Raw genomic sequence first — 27980 nt, forward strand, 5'->3', positions numbered from 1 at the left:
ATTAGGCAACATTATGCAAGTCAAACTAGAACTGAATCAGCCTTAATTTTATTATCTTTAAAGGTTACATGAAGAAACACTATAGTACAGATCTGGTAATGTCTCTGTAGTACAAAGCACAAGTGCTTACACATGAACACTGCTTGCATGAACCAATTCATTTACTTAAATAGAGAAATTATTTTTAAGGTAATCACTACCATAATAAAGTCACAGAAGTCAACAATATTGGTGCATTTTTTTTTCTTAACAGACTACTGTGAAACTACACAAATTTGCTGTGATTTGTAACATGCTATGAAATGAGACTGGAGTCCCATTATCATGTCATTCTGGGATTTTTTTATACAAGGAGTAGAAGATTTGGTCCTAAAGTTACTTCAAGGAACCTGAAAGATCTGACACATATAGTCCATTTTTATATGAATACTTATTTAGTTAGATAAATGGTATCAGATATGCATTGTTCCCAAAACAACTGAATATTATGTACATTCAGTAAGAGCAGATATCAGTTCAGCTGTGCTGATAATTAGCACGCTTATTCATAGGCCAGTATACGAGGCAAGTATCAAGAGTCAAATCAGAGAGAAGGTTAGAACAATAGAAAACAGAACAAAAAGGAATTTAAAGAAATTTCATAGTAGATATTCTGTTTTCTTAACAAATGCCTTAAATGCCATATTGTTTAGATCTGTGACTTTCTGTCTGCCTTTTAAATCCTCTACTAGAATACACTGAAGTATTTTCTGGATAAAAGAAAATATGTACTTCTGCATTTAACAAAACGTTTCAAAACCTGTTATTTACCAATAACATTCTAACGAATCTGAAGGGAACAGCACACATGCTGTTTTACTGCTAGACATAAAAGTTAGCGTTCTCAAAAAAAAATGTGGCTTATGTAATAAGGCACCTTCACATTAAGTAGGTATGGTGCTCGCAAGAAACATTAACCAAGGTAACAAGTATCTATAAAGAAGATATTCCTAAAACTAATCTAACTATAGCCAGTACCAGAAACAGACTAACCATGTGATGTCCAACAGTGAAGAAAACCACTTACTTATATCAACACGTCTCTTCAATCCATTCAATGTCACTTAAAACACCCAAAAATACAATTGCATTTGCTACTGAAAAACTTGCAGGAACAGTCTTGCTTACAGGAAATTATTGACCCAGTTAAGTTAGTAATTTGTTCCAAACCAGTCATTTACCTTTTTGGTGCTTAAATAAAGCACCAAATTGACTATAAAATACTCCTTTGTTTCTTCCAACCACACCAACTCAACATAGACTTTACCCTCTGAATCTGCATAGTCTGTGGTATAGATAGGACCCATGTAATCATAAAGACCAGATGCCTTGGAAGACAGATCCATGCAGACTGGGGCACTAAAACACCAGAAGGGCTTTCCGATTTCATCCAAGAGAGTAACATCCATCACATAGCAGTCCTATAAACACAAGCAGAAGAGGTTATTTCCCTGTGTCATGGCACAGTAAGTAGATCTGTCCCTGACTTTAGGAGACATATCAAGGATTCAGAAAGCAATTTTTAGTACAAAGGCTAAAACCTCAAAATATAATTGACATTACTCCACTGCAAAGCAACAAACACTTATTTAGAGGTTTCCTACAGACAGCAAAACTGCAACCTACAGGCATCAAAAACTGTTACAGAAGATAGCAATGTCAACTTACTTCAGATATTATTTCTTAAACACTTTAGCACCTGTGTTTCTCAATTACTAGTTACCTTGCCATTCAATATTAATAGTCCTTTCAATATCAGAAAGAAACCTAAGTTTAAACTCAGGTGCTAAACTTGTGTGAATGCAGCAATATTTGCAAAGATACTCAAAGAGACCATCCCTAAGGCAGTGTACACACACAACAATCACCCTTATATGTCAACTATAAATGAAAGCTATACAGCACTTTTTGAGTGGCTGCAAGCTACAGTTCCCCAAAAGATAATACTAAGGTATCTTTCTACCCTCCAAATAATTCCTCCTTCTAAAAAGCCTTGAAAATATTTCTTTATAATATTACACAATTACACCAATTTCTAACGCAAAAGTCAGGATGCCAGTTCTCTGCTACTTGCAAATGGATTGTTTCACATGTGCCTTAAAAGCATGTGGACTTTGTGTCATGGTTAATATCAACTTTTACCTAATCTCACGAGTTCTGAATCACTAAATGGATCAGATTATCTTTATTATGCTGTGTATATGCAAAGTGTGCAGGAGTATCATATGCTCCAAAAGCATAAATAAACCAACATCATATATTTCATGCTGAAATTTGGAATGCTTTATTTCACCGTACTACATAGCTGTGCTTCCATTGCTTTAACATTCTTTCTCTATTAACATACTTCAATCAAACAATACAGAGCAGATGGCACAAACATAAGTAGTAATGTCATACATACAGTTTTCTTAAGTTTGGTACGGTAGACTGCTGAAAATAAAAAATCCAAAACAAATCTGACAATCATTTAATATCTTATATAAGGTATAAATTTACTTTAAACAAGGAAGAATTACTATTTTGTGGTCTGACATCTTGCATATGAAAGGTCAATTATGAAAAATAAACCAGGGTGGCCTTAAGTATTGGGTTTTCGTTTTTTTCTTTTCATGTATTTCCAACTACCTGTACTTCAGCAACTAATTTTTATTAAAAATACCCAGAAATGCCAAAAAATAACCTCTTAAAAAAAACAACGAACAAACAAACAAATAAAAAAAATCAAAACAAATGCCTTAGAGTACTGGGCAAAACTCAAATAAATTCAAAGCAGTAGCATGTGTTGCTGTAACCGGTATTATTTGGCCTTCACAAGTTTCAAAAGTTTTACAGATTCATGTTAAATACCAAATTGAATTCTACCCTCAGATATCTGTTGGCATGTGCAAGCTCTCACCATAAATGGTTAAAAAAATAATATCAGTATTGTTTATTTTTTCCTAGAAACAAATACTCAGTAAACCTTTTAGCATAAGCACTCAGGACAAAGCTAAACTCAAGACTACAGCTGTAGCTCTCTGTTTCTTCTGACAGTTAATTTGCCATAGTTTTATGCACTACTCATTATTTTTCATGTAAGTAAAAAACCTGCCAAGCAGCTGTAAATCATTCAGAACCATAGAACGGTTTTAGCTGGAAGGACGCTAAAGATCATCTAGTTCCAACCCCCCTGCAGGAACACCTTCCACTAGATCAGGTTGCTCAAAGCCCCATCCAACCTGGCCTTGACCACTGCCAGGGATGGGGCAGCCACAGCTTCTCTGGGCAACCTGTGCCAGTGCCTCACCACCCTCATTATAAAATAAATAAATAAATAAATAATTTCTTCCTAACGTTCAATTTAAATCTACCCTCCTTCAGCTTAAAACCATTGTTCCTTGCCCTATCACTACAGTGCTTGGTAAAAAAGTCTCCCTCATACCTTCTCATAAGCCCAGTTTATACTGAAAATCCACAATAAAGTCTCTCAGGAGCCTTAATTTTCTGGTGTCTGTGGAATGGCACCAAAATATCCTAGCTCCTATTGTATGTTTTTTAAGCAAATTAAGCATATTCTGTAATTAAGTGTTAAGATCTTACTAACTTTAAGCACACAAATAGTTCTAACAAAATTAATGGGATACACAATAAAAATAAAGTAAAATTAAACTAATTAAAGTCTGAATTTTTTCAGAAGCCTGAATAAACACCTACTCTGCATTACGGTTCTCAATGAACATTCATGGCAATCAAAGATAGATGATAAACAATTCCCTTAAAAGTGTTTTCTTGTCAACTTGAGTTCCTTCTACTTACCAAGATACAATATTTTTAATAAACCACATAGGGAAAGACATGTTCTTTTGAAAACAAACAACCAACTCAAAAAAGTTGAGTGTAAACTGAGAAAGAAATGCAAGCGAACAGATTTGCCACTATGCAAAGAAGAAAAAACATCACCACAAGCAGTCAGAGAAAGCACTCAATGGAAACTGTAATTCAAGCTCAACTGCAGTTGATGATCCCAACAGATACTAGTAGACTACTAAGTTTTTAGAAAAATTTAATATTCCTCATTGCATAGGAAAACTGGCTGACACTGTAAGCTATAAAACAAGTATTTGAATGGCTATGAGCAAAATACTGTTATCAAACAGTATTCTGTTCCACACTTATGCAGGATTAGCAGAACTGACAGTTTTATTAATTTTTACTTTTTTCAAAGACAGTGTCAAAATTTAAATCAAGTCCTGAACCAGGTAATTTTTCAGTTATGCTTAAGTTACATCTGTCAAAATTTTTGGTACTTCTGAAACATTCAGGTAAATGAAATACATTTAAAAATATGTGCTTTCACCACTACTGCAAAATCTACAGAACTACTTTCAAACCTCCTTTAAAATGATTCTTCTAGGAATTCTATGTAAGAGAACAAGTGAGAATTCCTCTCAAATATGAACAGTTAATCCAGCTGACCCATATACATGACTCAAGGGCAAGGTGCTGGCTGCATGAATGTGGAATGTATTTTAGCCTGCGTCCAGTAGCATTTTAACATTCTCCGACAGTTTTCAACCTTCACTGTGCATACACGCTACAGCAGAATCTCAGAGTACTTCTGGGTTTCGAGACCTATTGCCTACAAAGAAACCCAAACCCAAGCCCAACCAAAGAGAAAAAAAAAAAAAAAAAAAAATCCAAACAAACAAACAAAGAACCCCCAACAAATCCCCTAAAACCAATACCACCCCCTGATGAAAAAAAAAAACACATGGGCAGTAGGTTTTTTGTCCAGCATTTCCAAACAAACAGTGCTGGTCAGTCACAGCATCTTTGCCAAGTAGAAAGCACTGGAATCGTCACACATGTATAATGGGTCTATCATGCAATGCAAACTCTAAGAGAGGAAAACTTTTTATCCTCAAAATTCACATAATTTTTTTCAATATTTGAATCGAGTTTTTCCTAATTACAGACATCTTTCACAAATAAAATAAGCTTTAATTAGCATATTTAGGATACATAAACATAATTCTGTTTTGAGATAAGCACTTCCAGAAATAAAAATTATTTCTGACTGACCTTTACATTGCCTTTAAACGCATCGGTTTCCCAGGATAAGCTGGGTGTCCCAATAAGAGGTAAGTGCTTTGTATTATCCTTTAAGCTTACAGCTGTGAGCTTCAAATATTCATCTGCAATGTCATCTGAAAATATTAACAATATATAACATTATAGTACTACAAATCAAACTAAGCCCAAGTATACTGCAAACTTTCTCTCTGCTTGTCTTCGTGTCTTTGGTTTCCTCCCACTCACCCATACAGAACCCCAATACCAAACATACACCTACAGCTAGATACCAAGCACATTATAGAGAATTTAAGTCACAGTTCAGGGCTTTCATTCTGAGACCTACAGTAGAATCAGCAGATTAAAAAAAAAATTGGGTATATTTGAGTATAAAAATCTGAATACCACCTAAAGGACTTCTGCAATAATGCAAGGAGTAAATTCCATGTTCAGTATTTCAATTTCATGCCACCAGTGCCTCCATCACTGCCCACTCTCCAAAAGCCAAGCTCAATACATAACACATAAAGTAAATGACGAGATACACACAACACCTCTTTTTTAAAACCTCTCTGCTCTGCCTGGTAACTCAACTGATACAACAGGGTATATGGAGAACTATTGGTTCTGCCTGGAAAGGATATTTTTGTTCATTTTTAAAACAGCTTTCCAAAGGCTCATTTTTTGACATAATTACTTTGTGATTTTTTTAATTATTTTGTCACTACACATAACCATATGTGTTTAGTATGTCTTCCTCTTCCCTCAGAATAGATCAACTTTGCTCATTTTTCCCTTGCTATTTGAGAAGGAAGGATAATGCTCCAATTATAACTTGGGGTACATCATAACAAACAAAATCCCTGACCACAAAGAGAGCTGTGGGGAGAAAGCATCACAGTGTGACACAACCAGATTTCATAGTATGACATGCCTTAAATAAATTTCCTTGAACAAGAGATAATCTCTTAAAAGAGCAAACAAAAGCACTACAGACCTCAAAGAAAAAAAAGAATAAAAAAACGGAAAGTAATTAAGTATCTAGGACTAGCAGAAGACAGGAAGGGAGACAAGAAATTCCCAAGAAAATACTGTTTTTCAGAATCCAATAGCAGGCCCTGGATTGTCAGACAGTAACAGAAGGAGCATGTACAGGTTTTTAAGGAGCAAATGCCAAAGGTGAAAAAAAAGGGAGAAGTGTTTTGCCTGTGATTCTCCTTCAACCAAGCCCAAATAGCAATATGAGGCTGAAGACAGAAGAAGCAACATCAAAAGGATGCCTTTGAGTTAAAAAGCTAAAGCCTCTGTGAAAGAGCAGCAAAAACTTTTGCCTGGTGGCTGCTGAAGGCAGACAGCTGGAGGAAAAGTGACTGAAAAAGAGAGCCCACAGTTAACCACAGAAGCCAGAAACTTCTCTGAATTGGTACTGAGGGACCAACTCCCAAGAGATGCTTGGCTACAAACCAATGCTGGAAAGACATCACTCACAAGAGGGGAGTCCAAAGAATACTTACTGTGGGGAGGAAGTAGCCCAACACCTGATAGAAGACAAAAGCAGCAGGTTTTTCAGTACAGACCCTGTCTGGAATAGGAGTTTGAATACAATGAAACCAACATGACTATGCCCGAAAGTATTTTGTATGGTTGAAGGAAAACACATCACTCCAGTGATAATCATTGTTCTTTCAGTGAAGTCCTTGAGAACTCAAGTGAGGAAACTGTAAGCAGAATTAACTTTCAGGACTCAGCTCAAAGCGCAGAAAAGGATATTAAGTTGATACCTGCCCAAATGATTCAGTTCTAAAACTCAGTAAATCAAATCCAATGACAAGACTTTGTTCCAGATTAAAATACTTCAGATAAATAGTCAAGCTTTACTGAGTGAACATTGAAAGCCCACACTTAGAGTTGAGCTTCTATACAAGAGACTTTAAAAACCATCAGTCAAGAAGCACTTTTTCCAAAGCACTGTTATCTGCAATTCAGGTTCGAATGCAAGCAGCTGTTCCTGTCACCCATCCAAAACAATGGAAAATGGAATGGACTAAAAACAGATTGAAAAAAGCATAGTGGTGATAACTTAATGAACCCCAGGACATGACTACTATTGCATGCCATTAATAACATGAACTGCTGCATTACTAGCTGGGTCACCTGATGAAAGTATAACATATTGCAGTTACTTCTTAACTTTAAGCCAGAATTGGAGATAGGGAACACAGATCAGGAATCTAAAGGTCAATTATACATGGATTAGTTAATACAGTCCTTAATTTATTTATTTTTTTATATATAAAAGCTCCATTGTAAACCTCCTATCCAGGAGAAAGGAAAAGTATGCACAGAAATTAGCAAGAAGCTGAAGTGCTAAGCACTGAAAACTCCCTTTCCTCTTCCCAGTCAGATGAGAAAAGGAAATTAAAGGACAGAACAAGCTATGTTAAGAATACAAAGGCAAACAGACGAAGGAAATTGGACAAGTCTTTCTTCAGTCTTATCCAGAATTTGTTTCATTATCCCTTTTTAATATCTACAGTCCAGAGTTTATGCAAGACACATAATAGCAGCAAAGCATCCCTTTAATCAGGTTAATATAGGTTATAGGGAACAAATACTTCCACATAAAGAGAATACCAATACAGAGAACATGTATCACACAGACAAACCTCTGGGAAAGAAGCAAATAATCCAATAGTTCAAAGGTGTTTATTTTAGCTAAAAGGCAAGCAAGTTTGTTTTGCTAACCAAGCCTTTATTGCAAGTTGTAATCTGATTGTTATTTTCACAGGGAAGGCTGTGCTCTAACACTAGTTCTGGTGGTGACAACTGGCCTTACCATGCTGAAACGGTCATTTAAACTTGAAAATCAACCTTCAAGGTCAAGCAAAAAACATTCCAAATACATGATGTGACATTTTACAAACAAATCTTAAAATCTCTTTAGACATATAAAAATCACCCCATTACATTTTACAAGCACAAGGTATTGACTGACAAGGAATAACACTGAAAAGCCAAAGCTTAGGCCAACATATGGCTACAAAGCTATGTTTAAAAAGTTGGAAACCTAGGTAAATACATTTCAAGAATGTTTATGAAAAAGCTAAATGCAGTATCATGTCTTCTAAGTCATATAAAAGGCCTGTCACAGCTTCCTGACACGAGAAATTTTCTAACGCTTTCAATTCTATTTTAAAGTATTTAGCATATTCACCCTATAGTATCCATCAACAAGACCATACTACCAATTCTGTTTAAATGGAAGGAAGCATAAAATAAAACTCTAAAAACCAGACAAAGGAGTAAAAGAGTGGCAAGCCAGCTAGCTGCTGCAGTGCAATAAATACTGCAGTATTAATAAAACAAACAAAACATCTTAAGCCATATATACACCATCCATTTGGTTCAATAAACTGTGACATAACTTATTTAATTTAATGTTAATTTTGAAGAAAGAACTGAAAATAGAGCAACAAAATTAAGCACAACATTAATGAAGACAGACAAAAAAGAAAACTAGATGTGAACAGGTAAATCAGTTATTCTGCAGAATAACAAATGGGTATTCCCTGGTAACGCAGAACTGTCTACACCTTCCTGATGGAAGCAAGTAAGTAAGTATTTGACAACCACCTGACAACTGCTCTATGTCTTAGGTTATGGAAACTGTCATTGGCATGTCACATCCATAATCTGAAATATATCTGGATTACATAGAGCCTTTTAAGAAACAGTAAGACTTCCTTCTCACTATGCCAGAGACCTCCATGTTTCAGAGCCCACCCAGGGAATGGGACAAACAGTATCACTATAATGGAGCCTAAAAACAAAATGCAGCCCTTCGAATACCACCAGATGGGACAAACCTACTCTGATGGACACATTCAGAAGCACCATGTTTACCATAAGGGGCAAAGTGGACAACAAACTACCATGAAGATATGTGAGAGCAGACAGCCATAAGCTGCCTCACTACATCATTTCTGAACACAAATTATGGAGGAAATCAAACATTTTCCAAAAGGAATTATTGTGCAAGTACATGGAAGGGTCTAGATGACAAATGAGCTTATTGCCTACAGAGCCATGGCTTCAGATGGCTGATGTCCTCTGAGAAAAGAATCTAATGGCTGTCACGCAGCTAAAGGACACAAAAATAAAACAGTTCAGAAAACACAGGCTATCATAAAACAGACTGCCTAACTGGCAAAGTAAGATGGCACCACAACCGTATCATGGACATTTGTTACAATTTGCATAAGCATCAACTTGACCTTTAGCAGAAGTAGCTTTTAAGCTGCAAAAAAGTGATACCAACAGAACAGCGTGCCACATAGTGCTTTCTTTTGTAGAGCTGTATTGCTAGGAGCATAAAATTTTCAGTTTAGAAAACAGAACACGACATTCACCTTAAAAAAAAAACAAAACCAACAACAACCACCAAACCCCAAAACTCAACTCTCTGGCCAATTTACAGATGAAATTACTTTTTTTTTTTAGGGTATAAAGAGGAGTCCTGTATTGAACAACACCTCAGGAGAGATTTCTATTGCTACATGGACAGACTTTCACTGAAGATTTACCGTTATAAGTATTCCTTTATTTCAAGCTTGCAGCTTTTCTGGAATCTGAAAACATACACGTTTCAAATTCAAAAGACTACAACACTCCACGCTGTGCACAATGCTATAGACTAAATGACAGTTTTTGGAGTCATCAGAAACAAATTAAAAAGTGTCACACGGGAAAATTTGCTCAAACACTGCAGAAACACCGAAGCCTGGTAACAGTGCCCTCTATTGTCATCAACAAAACCAGTATTTTCTGAAACCAACAGAAGGCTCATTAGTACTGTTAGCAGAAAAATACGGGGGAGAAGTAACTGATTTCCAGTGTTTGATTTTAAATATTCAACCTGACTACTGTCTCTCCTGACAGAAAGACAGCTGCATACCTGTAGGCAAGATTGTGCTGAAGTCAAAAGAGAGATCACCTATGTATTTTGCAAAACTAGCACAACTTTTAAGTTGGGCTGTGCCTGAACAAGGACAGCCAATCATGTCTCATTAAAAGAAATATTAAGAAATGAATAAAAGCAGCACAGTTAAAAACAGTCACTGAAATTGCTTATCACACAATGAAAGGATGTCAGAATAGACTACCCTAAGTTGACCTAAATAAAAGCTATAAATCCTCAAGTTCTCAGTATCTTCTACAAATGTATTTAAATATTTAATCTGTCAATGCACCTAAGTATACTTTAGAATTCTACAGAAATAGGTCTCCAAAATGTATGAGGACAAACTTACTTTCTCTTATAGTGTACAAGTGGAAGGAACATCAATCTACACCAAAAGCTATGCCACTGCATTATTAATTCAGCACTGAAGCAAACAAAAATATTCTGACAATCTGCAGAACTTGTATCTCAGGCCTGACACTATGCTAGTTTAATAGGCAGATTTCATACAGAGCAAGCTTACGACACCACACAATGTACCATGCAGATATAAAATAAATAAATAAATAAATAAAAATCACACAATGAAGAAAAATACAGCTTTCATTTAAAAATCCATTTCAGTTTCTTCCCTTAAAACAGAAATATTGGATATAAAAGGAAAATACAACAGCAGGGATCATTTTAAAATCAGACCTTACTGTTCTGCCAACTCTACCTTTTCTGCAGAAGAGGCTCTTAAATGTTCCACACAGGTAGGTGCAGCTTCTACCGTGCATATCAAGATGTAGACTGTAGTCATGTAGTCCATATTCTGGGTCAACATCATCCAATAAAGGTTTATGAGGTGGAAGGGCATATTTACTTTAAAATAATAATAATAATCATTAACAACAACACAATACTAGAATTAAGGGGGAAAGACTTAAGAGTAAAAAGCCCTACCTTAGGAGAGGTTCTAAGAGGGGAAAAATTCTTAGAAAAATCAAATATCTCTAGTTCATCATATTTCTTTTAAGCTAATACAGTGTCTAATACTTCTCATCAGCTGTCCAGCCTAGCCAAACGCAGAAAATACAGCACTCAACCTTAAAAGGTACACCTGCGAAACTCCAAAATAACAAGTTGTTTATGAGAAAACAAACAAACAAACAAAAAACACACACACACAAAAAAACCCAACCCCAAACAAAAAACCCAACTAACAAAAAACACATCAGCTTAAATACAAATCTAAAAGCTACAGACTTCCCTGGAATAGCAGTTATTGAAAATTTTGTCTGTGTCTAACCTAAAAGAGAAGCTACTATACAAGAATGACCAGAAGAGCCCAAATCCCAGAGGCAACTGAGCAGCTCTTACATACTATCCTATTTGGTACCAAGGCAAAGTGTTAAGTATTACCTTTTGGGTGAAAAGAGACACACTAAGTTATAGCCAGCATTTAAGACTACCAGTAGATCCTACAGTATCTGAGCAGAAAGCTGAAGGGAAAAAATGAACCCCCGAAATCATCCTCTAAAGGTAAAAAACACCATCTTTTTAAACAGTTTACAGTGTATAAACAGGTATTACATTGTACAATGGAATACACCCATATGCACAAATACTGCATAGGACATCCAGCTACTTTTTCAATAGGGCTGAAAGATAAATGCAGGCACCTTACCAGTTTACCAGAATTTTTTTCTTCCCTCTTGCACAAATAAAAATAATTATTCTACTTCTTAAAATGTCTCCCTCTTTTCTAGGTCTTTCAGATAGGAAGAGGGAATAAGAAGACTGCTTGAGAAACAGGAGAAAGCATGTGGAGTGTATTTCTAACTTTTTCAATATAGCAAGTACTTGTACACTTGTATGACTAAATTATCTCCTTAACAGTATAACAATGGTTACATTTGAGTGTGAAAATACTTCTCCAGCTTTGTATGTAGTTACTGTCATTGTTGTTTATACTAAACAAGCACAGTTAATGACTCCCTAAATATAAACCAGCAGCCAATTCTAACTGTAAAACTCAAAGCTTTATTCAAAAGGTTATATTTATTATCCACAAAGGAGAACCCAAAACTTACACAGTAGCAGAACCCAAAGTGCTTCTCTCAAAAAGTTGATGATAATGAAGACTCGTCATAACAAAAGCAATTTCATTTTTCTCCTGAAAAGTTAATTAAAGTAGATGTATTTTCATCTGGCAAGACTTTTTCTTCATAAGGTCTTCCTGAGCATTAAAATTCATAGATAAATGCTGCTGCTTATTACTCTGCTGGTTACTCTAATAATGTTAATAACAGCTTGCTTTAACGCTAGGACTCCTATTACTCCTACTATCTACTGCTACAAGAATACAGAATATATGTAAAAGGTCACATCATTTCTGTATTATGGAGAAGAGGATGGAAACTAGCTATGCCAGGGAAAAAGTTATCAGCACCAATCCATGAATTGCACTTCTTTAACTTCTACTTACCGCTTTAAACCAGACACTTAAAAAGAGTCAAATAGGCCTTACTCCCAGCTCCTAAATACCTAAGCATTAAGCTTATTTTGTGTAAGGAATTATCTGCAAAGAGGCTAACATCAGTGAGGAATACAGAACTACTCAACAGAAATATTGAATATCAAAGTAAAACCCCAAATATCTTACCAGATTACATGCTACTGGGAAAATGGTAAGGTATACCTTCTATAGGCCTATATACCTCAAAGAAAACTTCAGAGCTCAACATGAGAACTAAACAGAGCCAAAGGTACCTCTTTACCTCAAGAACACAGAATGCTAGAACTTCAGCTTTAAAAAACAAAAATAACAACACATTTTTAAGTCCTACATTTGCAAACACATAAGTCAGCAGCAAAATAAATTATTCACTGCCAGCAGCTTATTTCTGTTCTGAAAAGTGGGCAACTGTTGTTTTCATCTCTCTGGGTTACCAAACAGAAAATTGAATCCTCTACTTGAACTTCTTTTTTTAAGCTACTTCTTTAGATACTTCTCTGCACTTTTTGTAATGCAAAATTGCATCTATAAAGGATGTAATGAGAAAGATATATCAATCACATAGAATCTCTCAGTCTTTCTCTATCCAAACACCAAAAGGCCCACATAACCTGTCCCTGGTTATCAAAATTACTAGCATTAGCAATTTCTGTTACATAGCTGTGTGTAAAAAAACAAGATGTGTGGCATTTATGATTATCACACCCACCTACACTTGACTGCCTAATGCTACTCTCCCACATAAATGGTAAGAACAGCTGTTCAGAAAATTAAGCAGGAAAAGTATATCATAGCAAGGCACTCAATGCTTAACAACTTTGTAGAACTTAGTTAAGACTAAACCATTTCCAGGTGCTGAAAGAGTTCTCTTTCCAAGCATGGGAAGGGGCAACACATTAGCAGGACAATAGGGACAACAACATATGGACATAAATCTACTAAACTGAGGATGCAAAAGAAATGGCTATTCACTTATCAGAGCTTCTTGCAGATTGAGACAACTCATAAGAGGTTCATGCAGGTCAGCCAGTCTCGTTTTCTGTGAAATGGACACCTTTAAGTAAGGGTGAAACAAATATTCCTTCTGTGGTTTTAAACAATTCCTCTGGTGATTGTGCACATTTGAAGTAGCAAGAGTTTCCAGCTAGAAATGAGACATGGCTTAGATCAACTATTCACAAACTCCCTCAGGGAAGTTCACTGCCAGTGCTAAATATTATGTCTATGCTATTAGCATGGCTGGAAGAGGAATAAAGGGCTGCCACCTCTGAATTCAGTCCAAGAACTGAACATGTGAGATAGGCTTCCATAGCACCTAACTGCATGCAATTTCAGGTCGACAACGAGGTGCCAGTGTATTCACTAAGACACAGGCTCCTTTACAGTAGGAATCTACTGGGGATGCTCTGCACTGCTCTCTAAAGACATTTATCCCCACATACAGCCTACACAGACTAACTACTTAACTTTGACACTTGACAGCAAGAATTGAATATCCACAAAAGGGCAAAATGTACGTTCCTACTGCTGGAGCATGATATGACTACCTGGCAACATAGATTAAAGGAAACAACTAGCAAAGTTGCCTTGTGGGAATTCATTGCTTTGAGTGATGGGGACAGGGCAAGGCGCGAGTTAGGGGAAGAATCACATCCCTCCTGAAACCATTCTCTTTAAAATGTCTTCAGGTTATCAAACTTTGGCATGTGAAGAATGCAAAATAAATATAATGGAACACAGAAATAAGATTAGTACAGCATCTGATATACTATGAAACATAACTGTTATTTTTCTTAAAGGTGGATTTTTTTGGAAAGTACAGATAGTCCTGCAGCAGCTCTTTAGAAGCTGTAAACTAGCTGTCCCTACCTGCATTTTCTTGTTATTAGTTTAGACAAGATCTTTTAAAATACAAAAGAGAAAAGGAAGGTGGGAAAAAAAACCAGAACTAAATCCCAACCTCCTCCCCCCGAACTCCCCAAATCCCAAACTACCAGGCAAAATAATCTGTTCCTTCAAGTCATAATACAGTATCAAAACAAAATGTTTATATTACCTTCCAAAGTCCTACTACAAGTCCTGAATTCAGACAGAAGAGTCGGACAAGCTTATCAGCACCAACTTCTACACTTTTTTCAGTCAGGTTAGCAAGATGATACTCAGCAATTAAGGAACGATGACGAGGTCTTTGAAAAGAACACAAAAAAATGCAGCAATCAGACTATGTCTCCTTATTTACGACAAGTTCAGCCTAATCTGATTTTTTAACTCTGAAGACTGACTGACCGCACAAGATGAAAACAATTTTGAAAGCATTCAGCTACAAATTTTACTTCTGAACAACTACAGCATTCCAGCAGGATCTCAACACCTAACAAGAAACAAAACCCACTCTAGGAGGATCTAATATGGAATTATAGGATCATAGAATCAACTAGGTTGGAAAAGGCATTTAAGATCATCAAATCCAACCACTACCTCAGGACTGCCAATATACTAACTTAAAGAAAAAAAAAAAAAAGAAAAACTGATCTATTTGCCCAGTATTTAAAAATGGCCACAGAATTACTTTATAATTTGTTTTAAATACTATATTGGTACTAGATGGAATCACTGGGCATCTGTCAGTATGAAGCTAGGTACTAAGAAGATAAGTTCTTCCTCCACAGAAGCAAAATTCCAAGGAAAGGATTAAACTGCACATCTAATAAATTAAAAGTTTCTCTTACAGGAAGCTTTCTTTTTTTTAGAAAATTGTTTCTAGATTTTGCCTGTAATTAAAGCAAATTAGCCCATACTATCGCTTAACTAAAGGTCATACCTCACGGGCATTCTTATTGGCTAATGACACATAACAAAAGAGTAGAAAGCAGAGTCTTGTGTTACCTATTCAGAATGGAGAAATATCCGTTTTCTAAAACCTTCTGCAGATTTATGCTCTTACAATATTCAAAACTGTTCCTAGCTTTCCCAACAGTTTCAAATAGTATCACCTACCACTATACACTGCTAAGAAAACAGCAACCAACAGGAAATTCATCACTTTACCTTGAACTGTAAGATTTGGAGAGGAGATGGGACATCAACCTTCTCTGTTTTTAAGTCAAGCAAGCTGGCGTAAATACAGGAAATTTATCAAAGTCCCTGCACTAGCTCCTTATAGTCTTAACATTCTCAGTAACATTCTGATATTTGTGAAATCATTACCTTTGTGTATATTCACAAGCGCTAAAAACGTATAATTCTGTGAAATACACTAGCTGCTTGCAAGTTTTATTTTACTATTTTCTACATATGAATCATCATCTTGGTAAAGCAACTACATCTTCCACATAATCTGACTGAAAGACTTGTGTAGCTGACGACACAAAAGGCTTCTTGGTATTATTTTTTTTCTTTAGGCAAATACATTGCTTATTCCTGAGGAACCTTGGGTTTTGTATGTGCGCAGTTCATTCTTTTCAGAGCTATACTGGCTATGGGTTTTGTGTAAGAAGCATGTAGCTGATACTGCATACACTAAAATGACAGGTAAGACACAGATGTGGTAAACTCCTTCACAGGAACCAAATACATATATTTCAAATACACATTTTTAATTTAAACATCTTTTCTCAGAATATCATGCCAGAAAAATATTGTACACACTTAAATTACAAAACAACAGCTATCCCACATTGTGCTGTAGGCTACTTTATGCACATGTTCTTATATTGTACATGTAGCCAAATACAGAGCTCCCTAAATTCACATACATACCTATCAGATAGAAAAAAAAAAGTTAGTAACACAGATTACCTTATTGTAGCCACATAAACATTGATGTACTGTCCCTATCTAAGCTTCTCACATTAAATCCTCCTAGATCTACATGTTTGTTTCATGCTCATTTGTATCTATGCCTTAGATTCAGCTTTCCAAGGCAGGCCCTAAAAGTCTGTATCTTGCATGCCAGTAGCTACATTAACCTACAAATCAACGTCATAGCTTGCTGGATTATATCTATTTCTTGCTAAAAAGCTCTACCAATGAAGAGAAGGACACAGGCTTTAGAATAAACTGTATTGTGAGAGGCTTTCTCAGAAAGAATTAACTTCTTAAGTTAAACCAAGTTCAGGTAGCTCCTACAGACATACTATGAACCAGCTACACCAACCCTCCCCCAGAAAAATATTGTGTTAAAACTCACCCATTCTTGCTGTGAGCTCTGCTTTGGTCAGGAAGCAATGGTATAACGCCAAATAATTTTAGGGTTGACAGGATGTCTAAGCATGGCCAGTCTGTACTATACCAAAGTATAGTAACAGATGTATCCTTAAAGGATAGATTTGCTTCCTCCATCAAGTGTTCCTTTCCACTTCTTTCCTTTAGAACAATTATCCAACTCAAGCCAGAGGCTCTGTTATTTAGAAATTGAGAGGGAAGAAGGGTGTTTTGGGAAAAAAAAAATAAGCATACAAAAAAATTAAAATTCTCAAAGTGGCAAAACTTAAACTGTGCTTCCCCAGAATTTTCACATTTCTACTAACAGCTACTTACACTTTTCAGGCTAGGTCATTTATAGGCTATCACATTTCTTCCCATTCTGAAATACATTTTATAACACTATTCCCATATCTCCCCATCATTTCCAAAGCCATCAATATTCTGTACATTGCTCCTGAGTAAACACCTCATGTGATAAGGCATTGCTTACTTCATAGCTTCTTTGTTTTTACATGGAAGACCTGTATAAGGATCTACAGGTTTAACAAGTTGCATTACTCTAGTTTTGACAACAGCTATTTGTTTGAAGATGTATTCTTTCTTCCAGTACCCAGGTTTTCTATCATGTAGAGCACCACAGCTCAAGGAAACAGTTTCTGTTTGTTCGGACTTCATTTTCCAGATTGTCTTTTTTGGTTGAAAACAACTGGAACAGATTTTCAGCCAGATTCCACTGAAAATAAAAACAGAATAAAGAGGAAAACCACATAAATTTCAAAAATAGTTATTTAATTATTCTTACATGCCTGTCTCAGCTACCACTGAGCATGTTGGCAGAAACATGTAAAACCCCAGATTATTAGTATTAGCCAAGGAAACGCAAAGGCGCAGTTGTATACTTCTCCACTTTTCCTCATTTTGACCTTCCAGCAGCTTATATGAGGTCATTTTACCTGGTGCAAACATGAAGGCTTAGGAACCAGAAGATGCTAGGTGTCAGCATTTCGCATGGGTTTACTGGGTTACCTCAAAGAATATGTAATCTCTGAACATGTTTCTTGTTTGGATTATGTATACCAAATGAAATCCACTTACAACCTTCCACTCTACCACAGGAATAAAAAAAAAAATCTAAAAAATACGCAGTTCTTACAACACGCCAATAATGTTGATAAAAATCTCAGCTACATATACAGAAAATGTTTGACTATTGTTTTAGAAAGTAGAATCATCAGATATTGGGAAATTTTAAGCACCACATTAGCATACTAGGGTGTGGTGGTTTTTAAAAGGCTTTCCTTCACCTTACACTGCCACTTCACACTCACTGAAGCAGATTAAAAAACAACAACAAAAAAAAACACCCAACAAAGCAAAACAATATATATCTGAGTGAAAGCTAGCATGATGAAAAAAAGTAAGTCTTGTCTGTCTTCCTGAAAATACAGGATCCAGGAGAAAGCTCAGAGACAGCATAGCCATACTCAGCAACTTAAAGAACTGATTAAGGTTAAACAACTACTTCTGAAAATTCCACCCTGAAACGATTCATCTTCCTCACACAAAACCTGCTAGTAGAAAAAGTGGTTTAATACCTCTTATTGAAAAGACAATATGGACCCCTCAAGTTTCTCACACACTCTAGCTGGAAGTGAGGCAGACGAAGACAACTAGAATCACCTATATTTGGTGGTGGTACTACTGTCATGTCAATCCATTCTGCACTCTCTTTTGAAAAGCTCAGAGAACAGACATCTTTTTAAGAGATCAAAGAAAAATGCAACAGGAATGATAGCTTCACCTCTTTCCAGTTAAGAAAAATATGAGGTCACATTTCCGTCCCCCCATACTCCAATATCTCTAAGGCAATTCATTGTATATTAAGTACAAGAACTTACAAGAATTCAAACAACCTGTAAATAAAAGTTTCCAGTAAGTTTTCCAATTTTGAAGTGCTACAGAGTCTACCTAGCTGCACTAGAAAAAAATAATAGCAACAGAAACAAATTCCCAAGAGAAATTCTCTACCATTCATCAGCAAGATTACCTTTACCAGCCCTCACTTATCCCCAGGCAAACTTACACTAATGTGCTTTGTAATGCATTTTTTCTCTCCTTAAAGAATTAAAGCATTCAAGGGCTGAATCAATCCCACACTACCTCCTACCCGTGAAAACCACCCTCACTTCATCAGCTGCTGAGACCACATGCCAAGAGCTAGGCTCTTTGTTACTGATGCAAAAAAACTCGGGAATTATGCAAAAACCTTCCAGGCTGCTGCTCTGCAGATATATGTACAATCTCATCCTGAGACTTTTTTAGTCAAAGCTGTTTAAAACACACAGACCCATAAGTTTCTGTGACAGGTAAAAGGGGGTTCACAGTCAATATGAGCTTTCAATTTTCCCTTCCAAAGTCTGAGCAGGGGGTAGGATATATGAAGAACAATCCCATAAGTAAAACAAAGATACTTCAATTTTGAGCCCAGAAAGGAAAAGACAACCCAGTTATCAGATAGTATAAAACATTTCTGATGGAGGGAGGAAATTGTTATTTAACTTCAAAGCAATGAAGAATTGTGAGATGATGAAAACAGAGGAGCAATGTCTTGGCACAACATCATCAGGGAAAACTGAGCAGTGTATCATCCAACTGGTCTTACTCAGCCAAAAAGTCCACTAATATGTCCTCCTGTGACTCTCTGCTGTGAACTAGAAACCCCTTCCCAGCACAGACATGGGAAGAGATACTCAACAGCTGGCTGCAGAAAAGCCAGGGTTTAGTAGTAAGCACTTCCTGCATTTTGACAGTACAGTCTCGGGCACTTTATGCTGAAGGAAAACAGACTTACCACCAGTACCTACCACCCTTCTCCTCACTCTCAGTTACATATTGCTTCTTCATTTCCCAGAACAGTATTCTGCAAGCAGTTGAGAAATCAGCTCAAGAAGTTCAAAAATTCAATCAGGGCAGGGAGGCAGAGGAGAAAAAAAGGGGGACCTGGAATCGCAAGTGCTTAGGGAGGTATCGCTGTCCCCTCATCCTCAACTTCTGAAGAATTCAGAGCAGACAAATCACAAAGGCATCCAGTAGGGAAGCACAAATTTGCCTCTTTACAGCAGAATACACACCACTTCTGCTTCAAAGCGTTAAGTATAATATTCATCTCAATGCCTCTTATTGGACATTGTAAACAAGCCAACACAACCTCTTACTGCTAACTCAAATGCCAGAAGTGAACATGCAGTCTGTCATCACCTGATGACCACAATGGCAAAAAGACCATCCCCTGTTCTCCGGCTTCTCACTTCCTCTTACACAAGCAGTTTCTGCTGGTGATCAAAATCCTCAGGCTTTCAGACAGATCATCCATGTGAGCTTTCTACACTGCATGATAGGAAGGCTGGAATAATAACATACTGAGGTAAGTGGGGTGCAGAAAGAGGGGTCAGAAACAATTCCCTGCCTTTAACATTTACATTGAAGACGTCAGTGCCAAGGAACTGCTAAAACAGAGACATTATTTGAAGGGCCCAACGAAAAAGCTCTGTATTCGGCAGCACAGATATATCACGATGAAAGACTGATGGTCCTATTGCATCAAGGATAGTATCCTGCAATATCATCAAAACATACTCTTTCTAAAAACCAAGATCAGATTTGTCACAGAGATATGGAGGACCTTTAATTAAACCCCAGGACTCAGGGACTCAAGAAGGTCCATAGAAATCCAGCAAGAAGAAGTGACCTAGTCCCACTGACAAGTCAGTCTTCTAGATAAGGGAAAGTATCTCTTCCTCAAATCCCATTTGTGCACATACAGTAATCTCTGTTGAGATTAGAAAATGGAAACAGACATTGCTGAGATGGAGACAGATGAATTGGCTTCCCACAAACAACCTCGATGATTTTGTCCTACCTTACTATCCTGAAGTAGAAAATGCATATTGAGATATATAATCTGTGTCCACTACACAGCTGTTATCTACATGCACCTGCTGATAGCCTCAAAAAAATTAATCTGGATAATGGCCTTCCCTTCAAATTCATCAGTTTGAAAGGTGTCAATGCCGACGTTAACTGATTCATTGTACAAGTTCTGGCAAATAAGTGAGAAATGGATGAACACCAAGATGCAGCAGCTTCCTATATAGGAAGACATTTTCTGATTTAAATAACACTATTCAGCAGAATCCTACAAAAAAAAAGGAAAAAAAAAAAAAGAATACCCATGTGTCCTAGTTATCACATACCAACTAGGTCCTCCTCCTGCTGATACTTTCACAAAATTATCATGATACTGGTACAATCAATCTGTGAACTCTGTATAAGCAATTGTTTAAAAAATATGGTAGTATTTATCTTCGCCCGTTTCAGTTAGAAATCACCAAAATTTGACAGAAAGAGCAACAGAAAAAACCCACTAGTGAATCCCCTGACTAAATCAAACCCTCTGCAAAAACCTGACTGAACGAGCTAAATGAGGAAGACTTCAAAATTATGAAAGATATGACAATTCTCAATAGCTACTGGCTACACACCAGTAAGGACTGTCTGAACTAAAAAGCCTGTGCAGCTGCATGTGAATACAAGCAAATATATGCAAATAACAAAAAAATATAATACCTACATTTGAAAACACTGTATTTAGCTTTTGCTTCATAACTCCCATTAAACTGAACAGAGCTTGTACAGCTAGAATTCCATGCAACACATTGTACTACGAGCTGTGCAGTGTATTTTCAGCAGAGTAATTGCCAGTAGGTATATGCATCAGTGCTCTGGCATGAGTGAAACTAAATTAGAAAAGACTCATAACTCAGGAAAACTCAGCTGCTGCACAATTAAGAGTAGCACTTATGCTTCTCTGTTCCTTACTTGTCATTGGCCAGATGATAAAAGTGCCTATTCACACAACCAACAGCCAACAGGGACACAGCATCCAAATAGGAAAGTATCTTTATCAGCATTTCTGATGGCATGCTGAAAAACAAGAGAAAGAGAAATACCATTAGACTTGACTGCAAACCCCAGAAAATCCAATGACAAAGAATTTTAATTCTAAACCAGAGCAAAACAAGAGATGGAAACTATCAGCTTGTAAATAACAAATCAAAACTCACCAGAAGTGTTAATTTGCAGAGTGTGGGTTCTGATTTATATCTCTAGTACAAGACATTTTTTTAAAACCATTTACCATAACCTATTCAAGTGGCACAGCACAATTACATGAAAAGCTATAGGTTTTCATTTTCATTAAACTTTGTTAACTTTAACCCATTTTGACATGAAACTACCTCATTCAACTTCAGTTTCTCGCTGCTTGTAACATGATTTTAACACATAGTCCACAACCACTAGGGTTTGCCAGAACTGCCTATACTCAGTCTCCTCCTCACTGTGGCATCAGGGCTTAGGACATACCAGGACATAAATGTCCTAGTCAAACAGTAAGATCGTGCTCAACCTCACAAAAACCTTCAAACCATATGTGCTCAAGGGTCTCATGCAGTTTTCATTTATATCAACAGAAAGATGCAAACACAAAATAAGAGCTGAGTGGCATTTCCTGAACATTAATGTTTCTGTGCCTCTCTAAGGCTGCCTGAAATACAGGTGCCAGCCTAAGTACAAGCACAACATAATCTGGAGCTGAGCCACCATGATTTTTGTATTAACAGATAGAAACCTCATACCCTTAGAGAAGTATCTGATAACTGCACAGAGTTTTTAAAAAGATGCATTTTATACTCTTAAGTTTTGAAGCATAACAGTATGGTAACATCAAAATCACCACTGAAAATACAAGGTGCTATGAAAGTCAACACTTCAGCTGTGTCTCTTGTCCATTTACCACTGTCATTTACAACACTTGTCAATTTATAATACTCAATCCAGAAGCACACAGCTTTCAAGTATGGAATAAATGCCAATACACCAAGGTTTGTATCAAAACTCATAATCCTAGCTGCACTAACATAGAGATGATTGTGCCAAAACTTGCACAGTTATTATGCAAAATAACTCAAACATTGCAAGCCCAAAGCAGTTACTGCATTTATTCCAGAGAGAATTTAGAAATGATCCCTTAAAAAATCTGCAGATTATCTAAAATAGTATGCTTGATCCAGAATTCTCAACAGTGGTTGTTGCAACAATATTATTTTATGTTTGAAAGAAGCTGAGAAAGTTTGGAGTTTTTTTCTTTTCTTTCACATCAAATTAACAGTGTAAGGGATTGAACTGTCCATCCAATGGAAAACAGAGACATGGCTACACAGGAAGTTACAAAATGTACATTAAAAAATTAATTAATCTTTCCTGTAACATATTCTCAGATGTCTTCTGTAGAAACCTAGCTAATTTTAAAAAAGAAAAAACACATGACTACATGAAAGTGCCCTTTCACTGTCAAACAGGAAGGGAAACATCTACCTTGCAACAAATATGGAGCAGCCACTCTATTCTTCCCCCCTCATCCCACTCCACCAGCCTAAGCCTCTCTGTACAAAGCAGCAAACATCAAGAGAAACATCAAGAGAAACACTGAAGTTTAATTCCAAACTGGCTTTTATCAAATACAGTAACAATTTTTATCCTTGAGGAATAACACAGGCCATGACTTGCAAAGGAGCTGCTGAAGTCTTACCTACATACTTCATATGAACTTGGAAAAGGAGGTGAGGAAAAACATGCCAGATAACATCAGGATCAACAAAGGCCAGGAAAGCAAATCTTTCCCTTTCAACTCAAAATATCTGATATGGAACTCTCCATATAGTAACTGGTAAGCAGTCAAAAGATAACATATAGTCTACAAGGGGTGTTCCACTCTTACTCCTAAACTGAAGACATACTCACCTCTCTATACCCAAATTAGACTCCGGTTTTATGGAAGGTGTCAAATACAGACTTTTAATTCCAGCATGTACAGCTCTAGCATCTCCCTGAGGCCTGGCAGCAGAGCTCCTTGACCTAGTTCTGAGAAGCAAAAGCTTTTAGAAATCACATCATCACAAAAAGAAGAAATATGCATACTGTGCACACCTAGATTCCACATCTCAAATGAGACAGGATTCAGGGAATACACTGTATGAATTCCCTGAATATTTGTGAAGTCATTATTATCAGTTCAGAAATTTGAACAATTATCACCAAGTTAAAATACCTGACATCAGGAAGACGCCAGATTTAAACTCATAGGTGTCTCTCCTATGATTAATCTCTTACAGTAGTCAAAAGGGAACAGTGTTGCACCACCAAATCAATTTGAATTCAGTAGAAATCCATTAACATTAGACAGCTGCACCAGTGTGGCCACCATAATCATGTTCCAAAAGTACTCCAGAGATGCTTTTGAGCCACTCAAATTTGTTAAGCTATTCAAAGATATCGAATAAAACAGTACCTTGAAACTTTCTCAAAAACTGACAAGGCTCAAACAGAATTCCTTGGACTACACAACCATACTTGTGTACAGACTACAGAACCGTATTTGAAACAAAATTAGTCTTATTTCAGACTTCCCCTTGCTAAAGTACCCACAAATCTGAACAGTAAGTGCTAGTTTAACAGGCAAAATAGTATCAATGCTCTTACTGCTCAGTAACAAGCAACAGTTTTGACAAAAATTACTTTCTTTTACTAAAAAAAGTAACTTTGTAATTTTAACACTAACAAATTCTTAAAATCCAACTGGCCACACATTTTTTCCAAGTTTCCTGATAGTAAAAATTTTAGAAGCTGTAATTGCAAACACTGTCACTCAACCACATAAAAATATTCATATCGGAGACTCAAACTTAATCAAATCCTTAACACATCATACCCACTGATGCCACCAAGCAGACAGAGCTCCCCATACACTTTGTTAGCGATCATTTGCATTGCCAAGTGACTTTACAACACCTGGTCAGTCCAACTCTGGGTTTCCAAGCAACCCATTACATTTTGGGAATGAAATTGCAATCTAATTTTGAAGTACATGGATACCACGCACATTTAATGCCCAATGTTCTTGAACTGAGATTGGCTTGTGCTCAAAGAAAAATAAAAATTAGAAAGAACAACTTTGACCTACATTGTCAGTTGTGCTAGGGAAAATAAATAGATAAATAAATTAAAAAGATCCTTGAAATTCTCCTGGAAATTGCTATAAGCATGACACAAAATTATGCACATTTCAGCTTGGCTGAAATGACAGACTAACTTCACTGATAGGCTGACAAAATTAACAACTACTGTATGTCAAATATACCCTGAAGGTCAAGCAAATGCTTTACCCATGTATTATTATCGAGAAGTACACTTAATCAATAAGGCTACAACAAACTGCATTTTTCAAAAGCCCACTGAAGGGATTCAGGGCTATAAGTCATGTTCAACAGCAGCAGAATTACCACTTCTGGATCGTTCTGGGCAGCATGTGCCAGCCTATTCCCCTAGCTATGCTGAAAGCACAAAGATACTTAGTTTGGGCAAATTCTAGAGTGACATACCTACACAGATGCCAGGTACAAAATTTAGATCAGGTGCTAGATCCAGGTTTTTACAACACACTTTACTTGATACAAGCATAACTTGCACTGTCTCTATTCAGTCCTTCTTGCTCTCTTTTTAACCACTCCTTGCAACCCCCTCTTCTTCACCCCAGGAAGGAATTTCTGAAGAGAAATGCTGCCTACACGTGCCTTGAGAACTTCGATATAGTAGTATCTACCACTTTTGTGAGCTTCGATTCAAAACAAGTACTGAATTTTTGCATCTTCCAAACCAAAAACATTCTTCAGGTATGCAGAAACAACAGGAAATCCTAAACTATTTTTTTTTAATTCTGTCTGCTAAGACTTGAAATCAGTATTAAGAAAACACTTTCATGCCGTATTGACAAACCTTGCCTGCTCAAGTTAAAAATCAATGTTACTCCCCCTCTTCTAGAGGCTTCTAGTAACAAACGAGATGTTCCTGCTTAGAGGCCAAACAATCTCAACTGCCATTTCATTAGTTTTCAATTTGTGGGACTCAGTTTTGTACCAGTATTTACACTTTCACACCCTGAAGTACTTGCAAATTACTATTGAGGGTTTTGCTGGCCAGGGAACAAAACTATTTCAAAGAAAGCATACAAAGCTGACAAACCCTGACCTCTGTAGAGGTTAAATGCATACCTGGGGATAAACAGAAATAACAGCAATGTTTTGACATCTTGTTTCTTTTTCTCTACTAAGAAGTCCAAGGTCTTTTAGAAAGGTGGGTATTAGGCAGGCCATTTACAGGTTAAACAAATGGGGGGAATGAAACTGCTATGAAACCCAAGGTGGTACAAATGAATTAGCAGAAAAAACTGCTTTCTCAACTTTGCCTCTAAGATTTAAACTTCTGGAAGCTGAACCTTCACTGTAAGAATTAAGCTAATCACACCTTCCACAATGAAATCTGCCCATGTACTACAAAGGCATAACTACCCTCAACATACCTACATCAGCCACAAAGCTAGCTAGTACTTTGTAGAAGGGCTACTGCTCATCACCTTCAAAGCTCATCTAGTCCAATTCCCTGCAATGAGCAAGCATATCTTCAACTAAATCAGGTTGCAAAGAACCACATCCAGCCTAGCCTTGAATGTCTCCAGGGTTCATGCATCCACCACCTCTCTGGGCAGCATGGTCCAGTATTTTATCACCCTCACCATAAAGAATTCTTTCTTCCCATACAGCCCGAGTCTTCCCTCTTAGTTTAAAGCCATTACCCCTCATCCTAGCACAACAGTCCCTGCTAAAAGCCTCTCCCCACCTTTCTTATAGGCCCCTTTTAAGAACTGAAAGACCACATAGTACTACTTCTAAGCTCAAGCACATTGCAAAGTTTAAGCCCCACTACCCAGACAGAAATCAGGGCAATAAACCTTATGTACACGTGGAATGCTCGTGCTTCCTACCACAAGGTGTCACCTCCACAAAGAAACCCCTCCACAGGGCCAGGGAGAGAAGAACACTATGGCCATAAAAGAGCAGGCCTGAGTTATAGCAAGTTCAGGGTTTCAAACCACAGCCGTGAGACAGGTGGGCCGGAATTCCCTGACCAGCAACAGGAGTTAAACATCAAACCACTCCCTAAGGGCAACGTGCCAAAACACGAGCCGGCAGCCCTGGGTCAGCACAGCGCTGTAACCCCAGTCGACGCCGCCTGGCAGCCTTTCCCCAGGCCGGGCAGAGAAACCATTACCTGGGCCTGACGGCGGGGGTAACAGGCGGCGACGGCAGCCCGACCTCTGCGGCACCAGGAAAAGCCGCCACGTCGGCTGCCGGCACCGCCCTGCACTCACGCTGGTGCCTACCACAGCCCGTCGCCATGGCCAGCTCCGCCTAACGCCAGTGGCCTCGCACCAGACGAGAGGGAAGGAGGGCGCTGCTACCTCCTACGTGAGGCCGTGGGGCGGGCCCAGGAGCGCCGCCGCGGGGAGGGTGGTGCAATGACGGGGTTCTATTGGTCCCTACAAGCTGCGGGAGTTCCCACCCCTGGAACTTGTAGTGGGACAGGAGAGACGACGCCCTTTTCGAGAGCTGCCAGCAGGGGCCGAAGCGGGCTCAGAATGGGCCATCGGGGCAGACCCGGGGCAAGACAGCTGTCGGGCTTGACTGCCCACTGCACCTTGCCGTGCCTGCCCCGACGGTCCTTGGGCATCCGAGCAGCCCGGTGTGGGGCACACGGAAAGCGCTAACACACCCGGGAATCGCATTGACTCCCGCCATGAGCCCCTGTCAAGGCCTCCTCCGCTCCCCTCCCCGCAGTGAGCCGCTGCGCCGGCTCCGTGAAGCCAGAGCCGTTCTCTGGTGGAAACGTCACCTGCATTGCTGTTAGGAACCTCTGTGTGCAAGATCAAAAAGCAAATGTATATATATACATATACATATAATATATTAAAAAGCATAAAAAAGGCGAGAGCAACTTCCGCCGTACGACGCGGGGCGGACCTCCCCCCTCTTTAGCTGCCGAGTGTCCCCGCCCCGTGGTGGCAGCGGCGCTCGGCATGGCGGTCGTTGTAGTGATGTTGCTGGGAGCCGCTCTTAGCGGCGGGCACAAGAGGGAGCCCGTTTAAACTACCGCTCCTAAGGCCCGCCGCTGCCGTCCTCTCCGCCGCCCCCGGGAAGATTTCCGCTAGGGTAGCGGCGAGCGGCTGTTGCCGCCCCGTAAAGGCTAATAGCGATTCCTGACCAGGAG

At 38.0% G+C, this 27980-nt stretch overlaps 1 protein-coding gene across 3 annotated transcripts; it reads right to left on the minus strand.

Annotated features, from left to right (window-relative positions):
• Nucleotides 1–26: 26 nt before the first annotated feature.
• Nucleotides 27–27656, minus strand: FBXO15 (F-box protein 15). Of its 3 annotated transcripts, none has more exons than XM_061364666.1 (10): nt 27411–27656; nt 23622–23741; nt 21639–21743; nt 17371–17493; nt 16744–16953; nt 14611–14740; nt 12130–12212; nt 10773–10918; nt 5104–5228; nt 27–1460 (listed from the first exon to the last, which is right to left on the minus strand). In XM_061364666.1, exons 1-10 carry the CDS (start codon nt 27509–27511, stop codon nt 1191–1193), a joined length of 1413 nt encoding a protein of 470 aa, XP_061220650.1. In that variant the 5' UTR covers nt 27512–27656; the 3' UTR covers nt 27–1190. The 3 variants fall into 3 exon arrangements, with proteins under 3 accessions (XP_061220650.1, XP_061220648.1, XP_061220647.1); XM_061364664.1 differs by having other exon boundaries at nt 17251–17493; XM_061364663.1 differs by lacking the exon at nt 27411–27656 and adding an exon at nt 26985–27007 and having other exon boundaries at nt 17251–17493.
• Between the last annotated feature and the right edge of the window lie 324 nt (nt 27657–27980).

Source organism: Neopsephotus bourkii, unplaced genomic scaffold (genome assembly GCF_033783945.1).
Source record: "Neopsephotus bourkii isolate Nb327-2 ecotype Australia unplaced genomic scaffold, CSIRO-AGI_Nbou_v1 NB_1248, whole genome shotgun sequence".
Lineage (NCBI taxonomy): Eukaryota > Metazoa > Chordata > Aves > Psittaciformes > Psittacidae > Neopsephotus > Neopsephotus bourkii.

Bases quoted from the DNA above. Each gene is read 5' to 3' on its own strand.
- FBXO15 (XM_061364664.1), bottom strand. From the start codon at position 27,511: ATGGCGGGAGTCAATGCGATTCCCGGGTGTGTTAGCGCTTTCCGTGTG. The intron at 10,919-12,129 runs GTAAGTTTTGGG...ATTATTTTAAAG, and splicing joins ACTTTGGGTTCTGCTACTGT to TAAATATGCCCTTCCACCTC. The intron at 5,229-10,772 runs GTAGAGTTGGCA...TAATATTTTCAG, and splicing joins GAGCCTCTTCTGCAGAAAAG to ATGACATTGCAGATGAATAT.